Source organism: Streptopelia decaocto (genome assembly GCF_964273445.1).
Source record: "Streptopelia decaocto genome assembly, chromosome: 1".
Taxonomy (NCBI): domain Eukaryota; kingdom Metazoa; phylum Chordata; class Aves; order Columbiformes; family Columbidae; genus Streptopelia; species Streptopelia decaocto.
The window spans coordinates 86,024,393-86,044,435 of record NC_138663.1 but is presented as its reverse complement, the minus strand read 5'-3'; the positions used below and the strand labels follow the sequence as shown (position 1 = coordinate 86,044,435).

At 42.0% G+C, this 20,043-nt stretch overlaps 1 protein-coding gene across 2 annotated transcripts in view; it reads right to left on the bottom strand.

Annotated features, from left to right (window-relative positions):
• Nucleotides 1-13,269, bottom strand: part of MAN1A2 (mannosidase alpha class 1A member 2) — a 148,041-nt gene extending 134,772 nt beyond the window's left edge. For both annotated transcript variants that reach the window (XM_082045553.1, XM_082045554.1), the window contains exon 1: nt 12,404-13,269. In XM_082045553.1, coding sequence (XP_081901679.1) covers nt 12,404-12,711 — 308 coding nt within the window. In that variant the 5' untranslated portion in view covers nt 12,712-13,269. The remainder of the gene's footprint in view (nt 1-12,403) is intronic.
• Between the last annotated feature and the right edge of the window lie 6,774 nt (nt 13,270-20,043).

The window sequence follows — 20,043 nt, the reverse complement described above, 5'->3', positions numbered from 1 at the left end:
TGCTACATTATGAGGATACTCTCATGGCTGTAAGCCACAAAAGGTAAGAAAAAGAGTGAAACCGCTGAGACACTAACTCAATTCAAGAGAAAAACAGACTCAACAAAACATAAAATCTGAGAAAAGAAGAGGAATTGGCATGTGCTGTCTTAGTAAGACCAAGAACAGCCCACTCCAAGAATCACAAGAGGTTGCTACTTCCCTACCATACACCTTCCAGGTCAGCAAGGACCCACTGAGCTGGTAAACCCATTAATCCTCAGTAAACCACAGAACTGGCTAGGCTCTCTGCACAAGCCAGCAAATAATTGCTGTGTACCTCCTGCTTGAAGAACCTCTGTGTACTCTAAAAGATGCTTAGCCCATACCCATGGCAATTTTATAGAGGAATGCTATTTCTGAAGATTAACACTGAAGCAAAAGGTCATATCCTTGCAGCCATTGTCATGCACAGAAGTTTTAGAGTTGGAAGTTCTTTCCAGTCCTGAAGTAAAGATAGTGCAAAGTCAAGCACTAAGACTAGGAAATTGAAGTTTAATTCCCTCCCCTATAAACAACGTGTCACCTTCAGTCATTGTCACCATTAGTCATTAATCACCCTCAGATTCCAGAAAGATGGAATGGAAGAAAAAATAAAGAACACAAAACATGGCAGTTGAGCTGGCTGTCAAAGCCTAACGTAGCTTCCCTCCTCAAGGATTTCTTAAGTTTTATGGAGGCTTTTATTTACTTTTGCTTCTCGCGGGTTAAACTTCAGCTATTCTTGATGGTTTACAAGAAGATGAGGTGGTATTAGCCACCTGCCACCACAATGAGTCTCAGGATCACACCTAGCCTTTGTAGGAGGACAGCTGGGGCAAAGGCCATCTGGGAACTGAAAAACAGCATGCCATAAAGGAACATAAAAACTTCTGCGCTGTGCTACCATCCAGCTCCTCCTGTCCCCCCTTCCACTCCCAGCTTTCCCATCTCCATGTAGCAGAAGAAATTATGATGTTGCTCTAGTTGTCTTGGACTACACAGCCATAGGAAAGTACTTGCCACATCCACAGCGCTGTTTTACTTCAGTTGTTGAGCACTGAACTGAGAACAGATGGGCCAAATTGCTAAAAATAAGTGACCCATTCTATAAAAAGGAGGGGTAGAGCAGAAACTGAAAATAAAACATAACACTAAAAATTGCCACAAACACTTTTGAACAGTTTGATGTAAGGCTTTCTAAGTCTCAAAAGGCATTCTATTTTAAGTCATATTGAACCCACCTGAAAGCTGGTGAGGCAAGGTTACGGTTGATGCAGTTTAAGCAATTTTTTAAGGCAACTTGGAAGAACTCTAATTACAGTCTGCACAGGCTCCACCATTTTTCCTTATTAATGGAAGTCAGAAAAAAGAATTTAACTATCAAATTTAAGGAATATTTTAATTTATGCTTCCACATGTTTTCTTATTACTAGAACACTAGACAACATAACAGGGTTTGCTTTTTTCTAGAGATTCCATATGATGAACCCACAAGGGTTCAAAACAAACGTGCTAGGGAACCAAAAAACAGCAAATAACTGCAATTTAGCCAAAAATTGTACACACTACTGTGGAATTTGGGCTGGTTATTGGTTTCTTTACTCATTATTGTATAAAAGGAAGCTCTATAGATATTTCCTTGTGTTGTTTTTGGTTGGTTGGTTTGTTCGGTTTGGTTTTCTTTTAAACCTAAAAGGCACTCGACATTTTCCCAGGGTCACCACCAGCAAATTCTGGAGCATGAGAAATTTTGAATTAAATCACACACCTTAATGGACTAAATAGTAACCTTGTGCTGGGGATTGATTAGGTAACTTGTGTCAGCATCTGAACCTCCCAGACCAAGTAAAGATGGCATTTTCTTTACAGTGCCTTAAGTTCCTCCTGCAACCGTTCCTGCAGGTGACATTACCACTTGAAACATCACATATTTCATTAAGCATAATGATTCAGGCATCTTGCCAAATTGACATGAATATGTCAAGCCTCATTTTTCTTTATAAGAGTATAGACTGGATTATCTAGTTCCACTGTAGTGTGACAGCCAGATGCTATTCTGAGAAAATTATGTCTAAAGACAGGAGAGGGGGTGTCAAGAAAACCACTATCCATAAACTGCAATAGCATATGCATCTGAATAAAATCAGTGTGCAAGTGGTTTACAGAAACCAAAATAAACATATCAAAAAACTACAGATCTATAAAAGCCCGAGCAACCCAAACACCTGGGGTTCACACGTAGTCTTAGTAACACAATCTCAAAAAAATCTGTTTTCTCACAAATACACAGGAACGAAGTCATCATTAGGCATTTGCCTTTACAAGTAAATAATCTGTTCCCATCACTTACCCTAGCCAGCAAGCAGTTATCAAATGTTGCAGTGACAACACAGGACCAGGTGAAATTCAGCCAGATACATTCCAGGTTCTCTTCCATTATTGAGGTTTTGTTGTTGTTGTTCTTCACATCAAGTATTACGAAGAATTATGGGATGATTCTTTTTCTTTAAAATTTTGGTTTGGATCAGTATTATTTTTTGTGGGTTTGATGTTTGGTTGGGTTTTTTTGTGTTTTGTTAAAAAAAAAAATAAAAAAAAAATAAAAATCCACAACACTTCCTTTAGTTACCAATACAGCTCTGAATTATTCCCAAACATTCTATTCAGCAATATCACTACCAGAAAAAGCTAGAACAAGTTAATAATGGAAGTTCTTTGTAAAAACTTCCAGTAGAATATCAGTCACCTCATTAGCCATTTGTTTTACAGTTTCACCTGTAATACTGAAATGACAGCAGTGACAATTAATTACCCACTTCACAGTGCAGATTAGAGATACCACATATACATTGGTATCCTTCTATAAGCATCAGTTGCCCAAGATGAGAAAGTTCCCAGACAAGACACAAAACTCCCCCCCGCCCCGGAAAATTTCAGTTATTAGGGTGACAGTTATTGCAGTGCAGGTAAGCTCCCTTCCATCATCCAGGATGTAAATCAGTAATTAATTTCACATACAAACCGCTAAAACATTCATACTGTATGAACCCTTCCCCACACTGATCTGGACCAATTTAACAAGTATATCAGTTTGTAGATCCAACTTGACTGGCTTTAAGTACCTAAATCAATATTTTTAACAGTTCAGATTAAAAACTACTGGTTAAAATGGAATAATGTGCTAGATACAGTAATAAAATGGAAGCTTAAAAACTGTTTAATCTTTAGCAATACTTCTCATTTTGATTTTCCTACTTATTGGAAAATGGCTTTCAGAATCCCATTGATATTTTAATTGCAATGGGCTCCACTGTCTCTAGAAGGTGGAATTAGTTACGAAAAACAGAAATTGGAATTCCTTGTATGAAACATTCCTTTTATAACACCAGAACTCCATGATGCAGAAGAGTCCACTTACCCCCTGCAGTATTTCCTTCTCCAGAACACAGTGCATTGCAATTCAGAATTCAATACATGTGTTACTTAATAATTTGGAGAGTGCTTTCCACTTAAATAGAAACAAATGACAGCAGAACAGATGCCTTTAGGAAACTAAGAACGTGTGATTATAGCACTGGGAAAACAGACACATGCTTGCATCATCTGCAATTATTAAGTTCAGAATTAAACAGCCTTCAGTGTTTCCAAGATAAACTTGATTAACAATAGATTTAAAAGGTCACTAGAAACATGTTTCTTAGCCAAACTAGTTCACACTATCATTTTTTCAGGACAAATTTTCTCTTTCCTTAGAAAAAAATTAAAGGGGGTTCAGGGAGTGGCAGGGAGAGAACATTGTATCTTTATTCAGGAAAATAACTGCCCTCTTTTCTACTTCTCTAATAAGCATCTTTCCCAGTACTTTTGCCATCTCAAGCAGGCCCAGAGAGTAGCAGGTGTTTTTTAAAGCATAGTGCAAATTTGATTTCATCAAGTAATGAAAACAAGCAGGAAGTTTGCAGTCCAGAAAATCAGCTTGGCATTATGATGTTTTTTAAATACATTACAGAAAGGATGGAAGGATTCTGGGACAAAAGCAGACCCCCTAACTTGCATAGGGAAAACAGTAAATAGCCCTCAAAATGCAATAAATTTGTAATGACAGCAACACACACAGAAAAATCTGCTGAGGAGACAGCACACGCTGTAAGCTATTCTCACTAGCCAACGAACCTAATCCACAAGTACAACCCAGTTTATTCCGCACAAGTTTACTTATCCAGCAGGATATTCAGAGCAGGAACGTGGCAGATATGATCTTCCCCTTCCCACTGAGGCATTTAAGGGATATGCCACTCCCATGGACAAGATGTTTTTCTTACCCTTCGTGAGCATATTCAGTTTGATCCAATAAAATGTAAAATGGATTAGTTTGATTCACCACTGACGGTCATCCGCTCTTAAGTGGCCTGACTGTACACTTCAGCAGTTAAAACATGTCAGCAACTCGCAGAGAAAAATGATAACAAATTACTGAGAGGGGGAAACTGCTTAAGCAGCTTGCTTGTGCAAACTTCAAATGCCTTGCTGGCCTACAAACGGTGCTAAACCTCAGCTGAGACGAATGTCCTCTTGCAAAAGTCTTCCAAGTTGCTAGCAGCACACATTACATGTGAAAATTGACATTTCTGCATGCTGGTGTTAATAGTAATCTCATTTAAGAACTCTTAAATCTTTATATGGCAAGAAAATACTTTCATCACATGCACTCTCTTAAAGCTGCAATTTTGCTCATGCCATACTGATTTGATTACAAAATGTTAAACCAAATGACAACCTTAAACACGCTCTCTCAAACAGAATCATAGAAAATAGCTACCTGTTCGTTGTAAGCCTCCATGGCAGCACTACAGCAAGGAGTTGGGGAAGCATTTACAAAATCCCCTGGTGGTTTAAGAGGTGACTAACAAATACGAAAGCACATAAAACATTAACGAAACTAATACTGAATACCATATGCAAACTAACCCAGTTCATGGGTTTCCAGCATAAGAATATTAAAAAACTAAGGCAGCAAGGCAGAATCATAAATATGATTCAACATTTGAGCCAACAAATCCTGCAAAGAGCAGAACTAACATAGCCCCATATTTCATACATCAATGGCCTTTAGCTTTCTGTCCCTGTGTTTCCTATCACTTTCGAAACACACCCCATTGCTATTGGCACCCCATAAAACCTGGTTCTTTCCTACCACAGCATTGATTTCCAACCACCTTTCTCCAGCGATCAGTGAAGAACTGAGGGCATGAGGTGGGTTCAGGGTTACGCTTGTGCAGACTGAACAGCAGCAGACCAAGTATCAGGGCTCAGAGTTGTGATTCTTCCTTCAGCACTGTCCCTAATTAAAGTCTTCCTCTTTCATCCAGCAATGAGATATGCACAAGATACAGAAACATGCTTATTTTGATGGGTCACCCTTTGCTGGGTGGCACAGCCACATAAACTCTGTTTTCTTTGGAGACAAGGCCCAAGATAGCTTTAAAGAGCAGTCTCTAGCTCAGAAAAGAAGGTTAATAAATAACTTATAGCATATCTTCTCAAATTATTTTTTTTTAGTTTCAGAAACACCAGTGTACACAATTGGGTACTCAAAAAAAAAAAAAAAAGACTGGACGTTACCAGTCAAAATTATCTCATTTATTTTTTGAGATCTTAAAATACTAAATAATACAAGTAATACAGAACCTTCGGATCCTTATTTGAGTGAATGGATGAAGCTACATAATTTGCTCTGTACAGGACACTAGATCAGACAACAACATGAAGACAAAAGGAAACAAAAAACCTACTAATTTTATGAGCAAACAAGAATTCAGTAGATCTCAAAGCTTTTCACAATATTCTCCCCCACCATGAATGAGTGTATTTTCTCTCAATACACTAAGATAATAAAGTAAAATCTATTTGTTGAATTCCTAAATTCAAAGACAAATAGCAGAAGCCATACTGATCAACTAAGAGTAAATAACTACATTGTAAATGCAGGTACTTTTGGAAAAGTTACATACAGAATATTTAGAGCTATCAGACTTTATTTCAGGGTTTGGGGCAGCTGGGTAAAGGTATTTATTCTTCCTCTTTCTTGGCCTTCCTACCTTCATTTATCCTGTTGAATACTTCTCTCCCCACAAACAGTTAACTTGCAAAAGAGCTCTGAATTTCAGTCATAAAGTGACAGTCTAGTCACTGAATTATGACAGATGATAGCCCTCACTTGAGCCTGAAACTGAAAATGAAGGCAAAAGAATAAATCCCACAAACTATATCCAAATACACACCATCAAGTTATCGTTTTGTTAGCCCAAATAACTACTGTGAGAAACAGCCACCTACCCATAAGACCAAACTTTTCTCAACATTGAGAGCAGCAATAACAGAAGTGCAGAATGGCAGAATAAAGGCACTGACCATGTTTCGGACTCAATGGGTTTCTTGGACATAAGACAACAAAGTCTTTACATTTTTTTTACCTCTTTGCCCATATTCGGCCTCAGTTGAATTGACATGAAAACCTGAATGCACACAAGACATGATGTGAAACTTGTAATTTGTTTTACATACATTTGTTATAAGGAAGCAAAACCGCAGAACTCAGAACTAGTCGAGTAGCATCGATATGTTTGTATTTACGATAGTAAATAGAGAGGATCAGAAGATGGGAGAACTCTCATAGTGCACTATGCCCACAACTACCCATGCTGCTTACTATTGCCTACACTGTTACCATCATCAAGCAGCCCACATTTATTCTAAAGTTCATTTGAGATTTCAATCTACAAAACTCCAAATGAACCCAAGTGCTACTGCCTCCCACTTACTAGCTGGCCTAAATCCAGCCAGCAGACTTGCTGCAGTTTTCCCACGCCTGATTGTTTTCCAGCATGTAGATAAAGTGTAGATCATGCAGAAAATCAACATTTTTTTTTTTTTTTTTTTTAACTGGAAAGGATAAGAACTGCAGAACACCAGCTCTCAACTCCTCTCTTCCATAATACAGGAAATACTTTGACAAACTGGAGTACAGCAAGACAACTTGAAGAAAGCAGCACCCTACATATGATGTAGGCTGTTCAGCAGATGGGGCGGGGAGGAGGGAGGACATCTAGACAGATGGTCTAGAATTTGCATTTTGTAATTCAAAGATGAAAGCATTTCTCAGCCTACAACATAATGCACTAATTTCAGCAGAACCTTAGAAATAATCCAAGAGGGCACCTCTTCCACAGTCCACTACAAGTTCAGGAGAAATTCAAATCGAGTTTTAGGCTATAATGTGAAGATGACGACTCCAGAAGAAAGCAAGGGAAATCAAATTTCTATAAATCTCCAAGTGCCAACATCGTTTCTCAAGCCTCTTCTCAAAACAGAGACCAGAAGAGAAAATAAAACGTGGCTACTAAGCACTGCAACCAAGGACAGTGTCCAGACAAAGACGGGCAGTGCTCTTGCAATAGCTTCAACAGCTGAAGACGGACACCTGACAGTTACTTCTTTGCCCCAGATATATGAGATGTTTCTGAGTCCTGACTTCCAATGCACTACTCTTGCCCTCCTCAGCTCCATCGGTATCACCATGAGTACCTCCATCTACTGCAAGTTGCACCCTAAAACACCCTTGCTTCTAGATAAAGCACCTCAGCTTAAACTCAGGACCCACATTCCATAGACTGTGGAGTCTGCTCTGAAGACAGGCTCAATTTCAAGCAACAAAAAAATGGAGAGAGTAGGAATTGAGGCCCAGGTGCTACAGTGGCTCCTGATTTTTCATGAGAAAAAGCAAGTTCTCTGAATCACAATAGCAAATAATTACACTAATGAGCTATGCCTCAAGTAAAGGTGCAGAAGGAAGAGCAAAGAGAATAATGCAATTTTATACCTGATGGCATAGCAGAGGACAACAAGAGAAACTGATCCCTCTGAGTAATAAAGGTTAAGTCATATCCTGTGTCCACTTCTACATTGGATAATAAAGTCATATAGGCCAGAGAAGATTCAAGAGAAGAATATTAAGCCTTTCATGTTTCTTTAAAAAAAATACAGGCTGTAAATGAAGAAATCAAGACTGAAAGCTCTTCAGAATCATTTGTTACTTTCACCTCCTAAGAGCAGAGACAGCAGCTGCTGATGCCATGCAGACAACCATACATCGAGCAACAGAAGAAAGAGCACTTTCAGACTACTGTCATACAGCTGCTGACCCACAACTGGTCGTATCAGACAGCTGAGCTTATATCTTTGCATAACACATAACTCAATATTCCTTAGCTTTCAGGAACAAAGTCAAAGGCATCATTTACACCGATTTATACCCACTTACACCCAGAGGCCAAAGCAGTTGAGGTGGTTTGTTGTATTAGCAACACCCACTATCAATCTCATGACATGGGGTTTTTTTTTAAGCACAGGCAGGAATTACTACTTCAAGTAATACACAGGAATTTAGCAGCTGAATATACAACTCCGCAAATTCTGAAGGACTCAGTTGTTGGCACAATAGTAATCCAAGTGCTGTTACAAAGTGGCTTTGCAGCTTTGAGCTCATAAAATTACATTATCTGTTACCTCTAAGATTAATGAACTTCTACCACAGAAATGATCTTAACTTTTGTCAAGTAATATGAAGAGCAGCTACTTGACACATCATTAAAGAAACAAGTCTGCTCGATTTCCATATTACAGATAATCTTGGGGTTTTTTTTAAAAAAAAGAAAAAAATCTGATAAATCAAGGAGATTACAGGGTGTCTGCATTCTCACTCATTTACATTACATGACAAGAAAACAGAAGAATGTTCTGTTTTGGTTCCAAAGCTATCTTTCAGACATGGTACTGAAGAATAAAATACCTAAAATAGCTGGTAAGTAACTGGGCAGTTAGAAACACCTTAAGTATTTTTGTGTGGCAGGGAAGATGCAGAAGTTTGGGAGAAGTGACAGTTATCTAAAACCATGTAACAAATTTTGAGTGACACACAAGTTTGTTTGGCAAGATGTGTCTTCAAAACTGTGCTGCTCTCATTCCAGAATCTCTGCAATATTCTATTTGAAATGGAGAGAAATTCATATTTGGGAAGTGAAATCCATTTTTAAAAAGCATATACATAATTTCACAAGTCTTGAACTAGTCTTTTCCACTCTTCCTCCTCTCAGAGGCAAAATTTTGTGGTACACCTTCCCAGCATTCCCCACATATTATCTATCAAGAGCAAATGAAGAGCTTGCCCATGAAATGAATAACTAAAAATTAGTATTAACTTGCACTACAATCCATCCATTTCCTAAAATATAAATTGCAGTTTTACTCCAGATTTTAACTATCTTCTTAGAAGAAAGTTGTTTTTCTTTGGATGACAGGCAAGGACACTGTAATTCTTGAACAAATACTTCAGTCCATCAGGAAGGGAGTGAGGTTCCCCCCTTTCTTCTGCCTGGAAGGGCAGAAGGAAGAGGGGTAGGAGCAGTTAAAAATAATAATAGCATTAAAAAAGTTAATGGAAGAAGTGAAGTTTAAAAGTTGCTAAGGGGTAATCACTGTAACAATAAGAATAAAAACTCTCAAAAACATCAGGGAGTTCCTCAGGAAGAGCTGAAAAAAGCAAAGTGAGCGAATACAGAGAAGGTCCAGTGAGCGAGAACCATAGTTTGTGCATCCAAAATTAAAGCATGGCTGCATGACAGCCCTCTACATACATCACTGCTACATTTTGCTAGAAGACAGAAACATTAATATCCTCCAATAGGCTACAAAGCCCAAATTTTAAGAGGCAGGGGAAAATGAGCGTCAAAATATTATAGCCTATATACCAAAGGAGCAGCATAACCATGATATGTAGTTTTTATTGTTCAACAGAGGTAAATAGCAGCATTCACAGAAGAAACACTTTCCTTGAGTCACTAAATCAACACACCTGTCATTTCATGATCAAGTTTATACGTCATATGAGTGACCTTTCATCCGCTTCTGAAGTCTCACAATTTCTGGAAAGATAGCTTGTCCATCCATCATCACACTTCACATCTTTGACCGCATACTCCCTTGTATTACCAGCAGGTTATTTCCTCTTCATTTTTTGCACCATAACTCCTCAGTGCCATCCAAAAAACAACACCTATAGAGTCGCTGACATTTGACTTTGCTCCTTGATAGTAAGCTGAATGAAGTTTTTCATCCCAAACTGAGATAACAAGTAATCTAGAAATCATTACTGAACACACTTTACTTTCTCAAAACACAATCTGTCAACATCCCTGCAATCCTGGAGCAGGAACTTAGCACTGAAAAGAGCAGCAGCTGTTTTTCCTTTATGAAAAACAGTCACCACGTAAGCACCAAGCTAGCAAATACCTTGTTGGTAAGACTAGGTGGTAATAAGCCAAAAAAGTTGCTCCAGAAGTAAAGCACTTAATCTTGCTTTACAAAGCATATGTGGCATTCACATAAATGTCTTACAAGCAGGTTAAGAGGGCAGGGTTTTTTAGCAGTTAAGACATTCTTGAAGCAATCCAATGGTTTGCAGAGCTAAAATAACCAGAATAATATCTACCCTTGCCCAAATAACTCAAAAGGCAGCCATAACAAACGGTACATGACAGGCATAACTTCGGATGGAGGGCAGAGGGAGGAACACACATTCGTAGCTTATGGAAGAACCATAGGAGAGTGAACTGATGACAGGATAACCACTTCTTTTAAGAGCAGAGCCCAAACAAGCAAAATGCATTTAGCTCTGACAGTTATAAGTTACTGCTTATCCACACAAGACAGACAGAAGTAGTACGTGCTTCGTGTCATTACTAAAGCAGTAGTCCAAGTAATTATACTTAAAGAGGAAACCTGAAAAGAACCCACATAAGCAGGTTAATCAAGAGCATCAATCACTCCAGAACTATCACTGTAAACAAACTCCTTTTCCCTACAGCAGATCTACCCAGCAACACAAGGTACAACAGTCACAGCTGGAGTTTTGAAAATTTCTGAACCCTTCTTTTTGTTTCATCTGTCTTCTGTTTTAAAACCTGATTTTGACTGCATGTACCACAGTGACTGTGGAAGATAAGAAATAAGATCACAAAAAAACAAAACAACACAAAAAAACACCACAACAGACAGTGAAATATGAGAACTTCAAAGGCGTATTAGAGTATCTAAACCTATGTTTTGTGCAACATTTAATTGCATCAGCAATTAACATTGTAGACGAAAGTAGACCTTGTTAAATACTAAGCATCGGTGCTTTCAGTTAGGGAGAAAGAGCTCATGATAAATGCCCAGGGATGTCCAACAACAAAGATGCCTTAAGGAAAAACAGTATTCAGGTAGTCTTGATAACTCAGATGAATAAAAAGAGGCAATTATATCCTCCCCTTTTAATCTAGCACAAAGAACCTTTAAATAACTCTTACATCATGTCAACAGGATATATTTCAAATTGTTCTCAAAGGAACACTATAACCATAAGTTACCTTTTTTGAAATTTCACTGTATTACTAATTTGAGTATTGAAGAGCATATAGTTTATCACCCATCATGACATTTTACACATCTTTGACAGTGAAGAGAGATCAATTAGCTTCACAGGCATTAGGGTAGTATTTAAGCAACTAATGTATATTTAAAGGAAGTGCACTGTAAAACCATCATTTAAGTTTTTGAACCTCAGTTTTGAAGGCTTAACTTCTTGAACATTTAGAGGCTTGCACCACACAAAGCTTTAGGTGGCCCCAAAAAGCTATCAATAGCATGACATTTACCCCTGTTGCTCTTAACTACTACTTTTATCTCCCAATTTCTTTACACTGGCAGACACAATTAAGGAAACTTAGCCACCAGCTCCTCCAGTTGTCTGGAATAACATCATAACAAGTGATTTTTAAGGGCCAGAAAAGGCAATTGTGCCACCTACACTAGTTCTGTGACCGGCACATTGTAGACTGACAGCCTCTGGGTCACAGCATAAAGTCTTCATCAGATCAAAGTTCTTGCCACACTATTGAGTAACAAGGAGCTGTTTTGAGTAAGCAACTAAAAGCTATATGAAAGATGCTTCAGTTTTTCAGTCATACTGTCTCCACAAATGCCATAACTTAAACCCTTTTCGCCATTACTGAATTGGCTAGGGAGAGTAAATCAGTCACTGGAGGGGAGCTCATATTTATCCTCCCAGCCCTCGCTAGCCAGAAGCCTAAATTCAGAGCGGAAAAGAAAACATGGAGACACAGCTACACATGGCAAGCTCTCCAAAGTTGATGCATGTTGGGAAGACATGAGGATGTCGGAGAGAGGAGCAACAGCAGTGGAGGGAAGACCTGTTTTAGTGGATCTCCCTTCCACCCCGTCCTGCTCCCACAGGGACCCGCCACGGCGGCAGGAAGGCACCTACCTGTGCCGGTGCTCGTCGTGCCCTTGCCCGTGGATGATGAAGCCGCCGAGGTTCTTGCCCCCTTTGCTGGTGTCCACGTGAGGAATGAGCACATCCTCCAAGCCCAGGTCAAAGCGCTTATGCTTCGAGGAGTCGGGGAGGAAGAAGAACGCCCCGAAGCACAGGGTGATGAAGGCACTAAGAATCAGGAGCAGGATAAATTTTTCGGAGAGTCTCAAGGTAGCCCTGTGGTGCGGGAAGGAAGAGGCCCCCAGGTTCAGGGGGGGCAGCCTCCGCCCGGAGAGCGGCAGCAGGGCCGGAGTGGTCATCCTTCCGATAGCGACCACCCCGCGGGGCTCGGCTCAGCCCCTCAGCCCCTGCGGAGGGCGGCCCTGGCGGCGCGGGCCCGGCTCGGCTCGGCCGCCTCCCGGCCCGGCGCGGGGACTGGGGGCGGCTTCACCATCCTCCCCGCGGGCGCCGGGCCGCGCCCCCCCTCGCCCGCCGAACCACCGCGCGGGGGAAGGGTCGGGAGGGGGGGGCCGGGCCGCCCCAACGGCCCCCGCCCCCCCGAGGCTCGGGCCGGGGCGCGGGCGCCCCGCTACCTGCGCGCCCCCCTCCCTCGCCCCGGGGCCAGCAGGGCCCGAGCGGGCGGTTCCGGTCAGCGGCGCTCCCTGAGCTCCGCGGCCGCTCGGCTGCGGGACGCCGCCGACAGCGGCGAGCGGCAGCGGGCTGCTGGGTGCCCGACCTGGCGTGCGGAGTCGCTCTGCCCGCGTCCCCTTAGCCGGGCCGGGCGGAGGCTCATCCCCGCCGCGCCGCCCCGCTGCGAACGGCGCCGGGAACGGCCACCGCAATTCCACTCCGGACCCTCTCCCCGCCCCCACGGCGCCTGCGCGACGGCGGGCGGCGCAAGCGCACTGAGGAAAGCGAGGTCTCGAGGAAGCCGCTGCCAAGGGAGCCCCGCCTCTTCGGCGGGAGGGGCGGGGCGAGGGGCGGGGCGTGTTCGCGCCGTTCCCCGCGGCGGAGGCTGGTCCGGCCGCGGTGCGCGGGCGGGCAGGACTGGGGTGGGCAGGGCAGCACCGGGGTGGGCAGTGCCAGGCAGTTCGGGGTCGCCGCCGCCCGGCGGCTCGGTGTTGCCCCTTACGGGAAGCGGCGGCTCGCCGCACCTCTGCGGCAGTGCCGGTGTCGCTCTTGGCCGCGCTCTCGGCTGGGTTGGCGGCGCCGGTGAGGGTGGCAGGTTGGGCTTAGCGCTGGGCCGCGTGATCGTCCTGGGGACCTCGTAAGATAAGACAAGGGGTAATGGGTATAAACTGGAACACAGGAGATTCCATTTAAATTTGAGAAGAAATTTCTTCTCAGTGAGGGTGACAGAGCACTGGAACAGGCTGCCCAGGGAGGTTGTGGAGTCTCCTACTCTGGACACATTCCTGTGTAACCTCATCTAGGCGTTCCTGCTCCATCAGGGGGATTGGACTAGATGATCTTTCGAGGTCCCTTCCAATCCTGAACATTCTGTGATTCTGTGTGGTTCTGTGATTCTATGTAAGATAGAGCCCCATGGAGGAATACTGTTTGTCTGTGGCAGATGCGTCCCCAGGGAGCTGCACTGAGCTCTGATGCAGGCGCACGTCACACATTGGTACCCTAGGAGGGCATCATGCTGTGCATCCCCACGAGTGGTTGTTCTGGTTTCTTGCAGGGGCTTGGCCTGGGCAGCAGAGCACACTGCCTGAGCCAGCTGTCCTGGGATAGCCAAGGGCTGTGGAGCTACAAGAAGCAGCGCCAAGTCTAATGACTTCATCTGTTTGAGCCATCCGGCTCCCTGAGCCCTGTGGGAATGTTAATAGAGAAGTGCTATCAGAAGGGGCATAGATGAAGTGACAGGCAGAAAACATATCTGAATTACCCTTTACAAATATTAAATGTGACCATTTTACCCAGCTCAGTCATGGTTCACTGCCTGCATGTATGCACGAGGCAGAGCTCCCCCATCTGTAAAGGGTTTCATGCGAAAGGAAAGGTCAAGTAATGGCCTGGGCAAGGTAGCTGCAGGAACCAGATTCAGAGGAGTTCAAAGATCAAAAGCAGATCCATAAGTCTGGGAGACAAGTTACACCTGCAGGTCTTTTCCAAGAGGGGTCCTTTTCACTGTTTAAACATTTAATAAAATCACCAGAGCCTTGAGTACGCCCCGATTACAGAGAACAGAGCGTGTTTAGCTGAATCCCAGCCAAGGAAACATAAAGGCAGGGGAGAGGACACGTTGATTCAGCCTGCTGAAATGAAGTTAGCTGAGCTATAGAGAACTTCCAATGTGTGTAAGGCACCCCAGATTGTGGTGGAATGAGAACTGAACTGAAGCGGCAGGCAGCAGCTCCCTGCAGGGAAACCCACCGAGTGAACTCCAGAAAGGTGAGGAATCCAGTCTAGAGGCATAAACACACAAAGAAGGTGGGAGAGAAAGCATTGAGGTGTGTGTCCTGCAGATATACAGAACAAGGCACAGAGCAAAGAGTGGCTTCCACTGCCACTAATGCTGCCAATGCCCATGACTGGGGTGCCCTTGATTCCAGTCACAGCAGCTGCTGGTATCTGAGCACAGCAGGTTTTATAACTAATACCAGGCACTGAGGTCTGTCATCAGTCTTATACTTTGCTTTACATGTTTTGGAGAATTGTGCTGGCCTGTGAAAAAAACATCCCAAGTCCAGCTGGACATGCTGCATTAATGAAGGTTAGTGCTCAGCTTCTGATCATGATGTACTATGGAAATTAAACCTTCAAGATAGGTTGATTTGGGAGGATTCCAGGGAAGAAAAGCAGCTGAGTTAATTAAAACAAACAAACAAACAAAACAACACAACCAACACTCTGACAGTCAATGTAGTGGCACAGGTGTGGGTGGGTCAAAAAGTTCCAGGTTAATAAATACTCAGGGTCAGTCGGGTTCTCTGAAGTTAACTGTTCAAGGTGAAGGAGACCATCTGCCAAACAAGATTAACTCTTCCATTCTGATCACTCCCTGTGTCCTCATATCCAGGTTATGAATCACACCTTGCTGGATCTTTCTGCATATCAGAGATAATGACCTTTCCCATTTGTTCGAACAGCTAAACTCTTCCATTGACTTATATTTTTGCTTTCTCTTCTCTGTTTTTTACAAAGAGGACCTGTGACAATGCCATGCAGCGGACTGCTGGATCCTGCTCACTAGTCTTGCACCAGTGAAAAACAGAATAAAGTGAGAAACTCTGCCATGAGGTGATTAAAAAAACAGAGCCAGTATGGGACAGAGAAAACGAAGAAGAGAGCATATGTGGAAAGAGCTGTATTATCAATGACACTACAACACACTCCAACCAGTACAGCAAATAAACCTAATGTTTTATGTTGTTATTACAAGATCAACAGGCTTCAACTGGTCTGTTCACCATTTCAGCTGTTTTCTAGTTTTGATCTGGTAAAGTCTCTGCAAGTATATTCAAGTTTTCACTTGTTAAATTGCTTTCACATACAGTCTGAAAAAAAGATCAGTCCATGAAGAGTTTTGTTCTTCAGTATTTTTGCCCTTTGTTTCACTCTTCTCTGCCAACTGCTAGTTTTTCTTTTGCTTTAAAAGACTGAGCAGAAGCTTCCAATTTATTTATAAAACATTTCTTTGTGTTTAAGTCATTGCAAGGAAGTGACATTTCTGTAGGTTTTGTAGTTTCTGGTGACCTTTCCAAATTGTAAAGCATCTGTGTCTAAACCATGATGAAGTTTTGTATTTCTACATATTTTTGCTTGTTTTGACTTCCTTACTCTTTACTAAAGTCTAGGAGTAATTTTTCATCCTTTGGTTCTGTCACACTGGGTAATATGCATATCCCTGTAAGTCTGCCAGTGATTTTCCATGCTGCAGTGGTGTCGCTCTGTAGCTGAAAGACATTAAATATAGAACTATATTGAATTAGTTGTTTTTGTGAGCCTGTGCTACACTATATAGATTCTGCATCTATTAGTGTTTTCTCAGAGATGCCCAGAACATTCTCAGAAGTGCTCTGTACTGAAACCTAAAGGTTTTCACAAGAACAAGGAATTTCCTGTACTCACTGACTTGTCTTTGATCAATTACTAATGTGACTGGGAGCATGAGGTGCAAAAGTGCTTGATCATCAGCACTAAAGTCACTCTATTTCCACAAGCCAACATTTCTGGAAAGTTGTTAGAGTAGTTGACATTTTTAAAAGGTGGACAGACTAAGTCCTGTGGAAGTATAGATCCATATCCGTGTATTATTTCTTTCTTCTTGAAATGACCACAGTGATCCCTTCTGGCATCACAATCTGGGCACATGGTCTGCAATAGTTATTTGCAATGCCTCTTCTTTAGTTTTCTCCCAAACACTTTCCAGTCTTTCCTTTGGCCCCCAGGTTCCATAGGAAGTCTGACACAGCTTGAAATGGCTTTCACATTCTCTTGAACCTAATGGTGCCTGGGGTCCCATGAGCACATTCTATGTGAAATCTAATGGCTCCTGTGACTCTCTCTTCATGTTTCTCATCCTATGCCTCCAATAATTACTTCTTTGAAAGAGAAAGTTTACCCACAGCCAAGCTTTGCCACTAGACTTTGCTCTTTGGCCGATTTCCCTGTGCTCTGTATTCCTCCTCCCTGTGTTGCTGAATGTATGTAAACGTACATTTTACTATTATTTCTGCAATGACAACTCACAAATTAACATCTCCGATTCAGATCCCATTTTTTTCCAAACAATTCTTACCCTAAGATCTTTATGATCTTGATGTGATGACAGCAGGGTGATTAATACTGCCCTAATTTCATTCTCCTACTTCCTTTCTTGGTCAAGGTGGACAACACAATCGAGGTGGACAACACAATCTTCTCCTAATTCAGACCCATAACGCACGCATGGTCTTCTGCTCTGAATTCTCCCTCTGTCCTCACATCCAAGTTATGAATCACACCTTGTGGAGTTTTTTTTCTGTGTAACAGATCAAAGATAACAGCTAAACTGTTCCACCTAGGCATTGTCTTGCTTCCTTGTCTCTGGTTCTCATAAAGACAGTCTTGCACCTTTCATGTCCATTCGGAGTGGTTCTGGAAGGAGAATTTGTTTGTGTGCTCTTTTCCTTGCTGTGTCACTTCAAGCTCTGCATCCTCCCAGTCTTTCTTGACATGCTTCCCCACTCTTCTAGCGTTTCTGATTCATCATGAACACACCAGCTCTTCCTACACCCAGTTGGCCTATAATATCAGCCTCCAGCGCCTATTTATTTATTAATGTTTCAAGCACTTCCATACTTTCTTCTGTGCTTCCCTAAGGCATGAAAGGCACATCAAAAAGGAATTTGGGAACTATGAAAGAGTATTTGAGTATACTAGTAAATTTGCAGCTATGAAAACTGAACTTACTCATGGCAACTTCTGTAAAAAACCACAAAATGGGCATAACTATCAGACTGTAAAAGAAAATGTCAGATCTACAAGTGTGTTGGGATTAGCAGCAGCACTGCCGTTCTTTGGCTGAGAAAGTGAAAATAAGTTTTCCAAAGATGCTCAGAAAAAAGGGCCAAGAGCTGTATGGCTACTTGAGACCAAATAGTTGCCTGTTGTGTGCACTGGGAGGACCACCTCTAAATTATTGGAGCTTGTGGAACATATAGAAGAGAATGTGTAACAAGTTAAATAAATCATCTGCATGGTAGTCTGAGTTTGCGTATGATAGGACTTGGTGACTGAGGTTGTCCCTGAAAATAACAACTAAGCTGATCATTCAGATGGACACAAATCTCACCCATTTGATGTTTTACATCCAAGTACAATCTGCTTTAAAAGAAAAACAGGATTTATTCCCATTTGAGCAATCCTAAAAATAGAATTGCTAAAATACCTTTACAATAATGGAGATGAGAAATTTCTAAGTAAATAAATTATAGCTTCTCATTGCCAAAAGTTTATTACAGAAATGAGTCATGATTAAAATTTTCAACTGCATAAAAAACAAGTCAAAGTCCTCTTAGAAATGTAATTAAAAAACCTGTCACCATTGCCACAGGCATACTGAGGTGGACAACACTTAACAGTGGCAGATCAATCAATGTTTGAAAGGCTCATTTTTTTCTTAAAATTACAGTCCAGGACTGGTAACCACTACAGGGAAGCATGAAAATCAGCTTCATATTTCATAGTGAAGTGCCGTTCCATGCTGGAGAGGGCAGATTAAAATTTGGCTGGAAAAGAGAGAGCTTTGCTTCCTTACAGCTACGTTTTGGAATATCTGCATGTCCCTGTTCCTCTACACAGATCTTCATGCCTGTCTCAGTGAGCCTCCTTGCAGGCATATGGGCCCAACTGCACTGATTACTTTGCAGAACTGGGGGTTAGAAATTACAAAGCCACATGCTTTATAATTGCAAACTCACTAACTTATCCCAGTCTCGTTCAATGATCTTCTCCTTCCCAGCAGGGCCCATCTGTCACCATTTCACTAACTCCATGTTTTAATGAGATCCAATTTCACTCCTTGCTTTCAAGTGATTTTATTCTGTATCTGTACACTGAAAAAAAAAATGTATTCTATTAAAAGAAAGTGTCATAAATATGTAGAAAACTGGAGGGGCCCTGCACATATTGCCATTTGACATTCTATCGTTGCATTGTTGATAGTCCTGCACTATCTTAATTCCATGCTAAAAGAGCAATTAAAAGGCATTTCTCTTTAGAAAGAGAAAAAAAAACATGAAAGATGGACATTCAAGTCTAAATTGCCTTTAAATTACTACAAGCTGATAAGTTAGTCCTTTGGAAGCCTAATGTTCAGGTAAAATGTTCTCATTCAGCTCATGCTACTGAATTAGACTCAGCCCATGGATAGTCAGTAAAGAATTCTGCTGTTAAAGGAGAATATACCACTTGCTGTAAAAATAACAGAGCCAGCATTCACATTAGAAGTGCCCTTCATTAGCCCAGCCACAGGTCCAGAGGATTTCTACACAAACAGAATCTCTCCCAGGCTATGCCTATATTACCTTTATACCTGGGATCTCCTAGGCTAGCACAAGCCTGGGAGTGGATTTAAAGACATCAAGGAAAATTGACGAGACACAGTAGCCATCATTTAGCATGATATGCCATGGACTATATGAGGTTCATGTACCAATGCTCCTTTGCTCCAAATGAATAAAAAAATCCAGATCACAGGCACCATTAGCAGCAAAAGTTGGCAAATACGTGACTTTGTTGCATGGATGCCATTCTCAGCCAACGAATTCCTGGCATACCATTGTCTAGCCTGCATTTACCTAGCTAACTGCAAACTGACCTGTGCAGCAGGGAAACCTGCATTACTGTGTTCCAAACATTGTGTTAATTCTTGCTACCTTGTGAGGCCATCAGTGTGCCTATCAGGACTGGCAACAGTAAGACAGGGATCGCCCATCCACCTCTGCACATGTTGAAAGTCAAGCCAGGGGAACTGCTTTCCATGAAAGACTATAGTCATCACCCAAACACAAGGCCTTCTCTTGATTGGTCAGGCGGCCCATTACACTTTTCAATAATCTCCCCTCTCACTTATCTAATACTTTCTCCCTCTCCCCCAGCATTCCCTCCAAGTCATCTAAAGCCAACCTCAGTTGTCCACCATTCTTCGTTCCCACAGT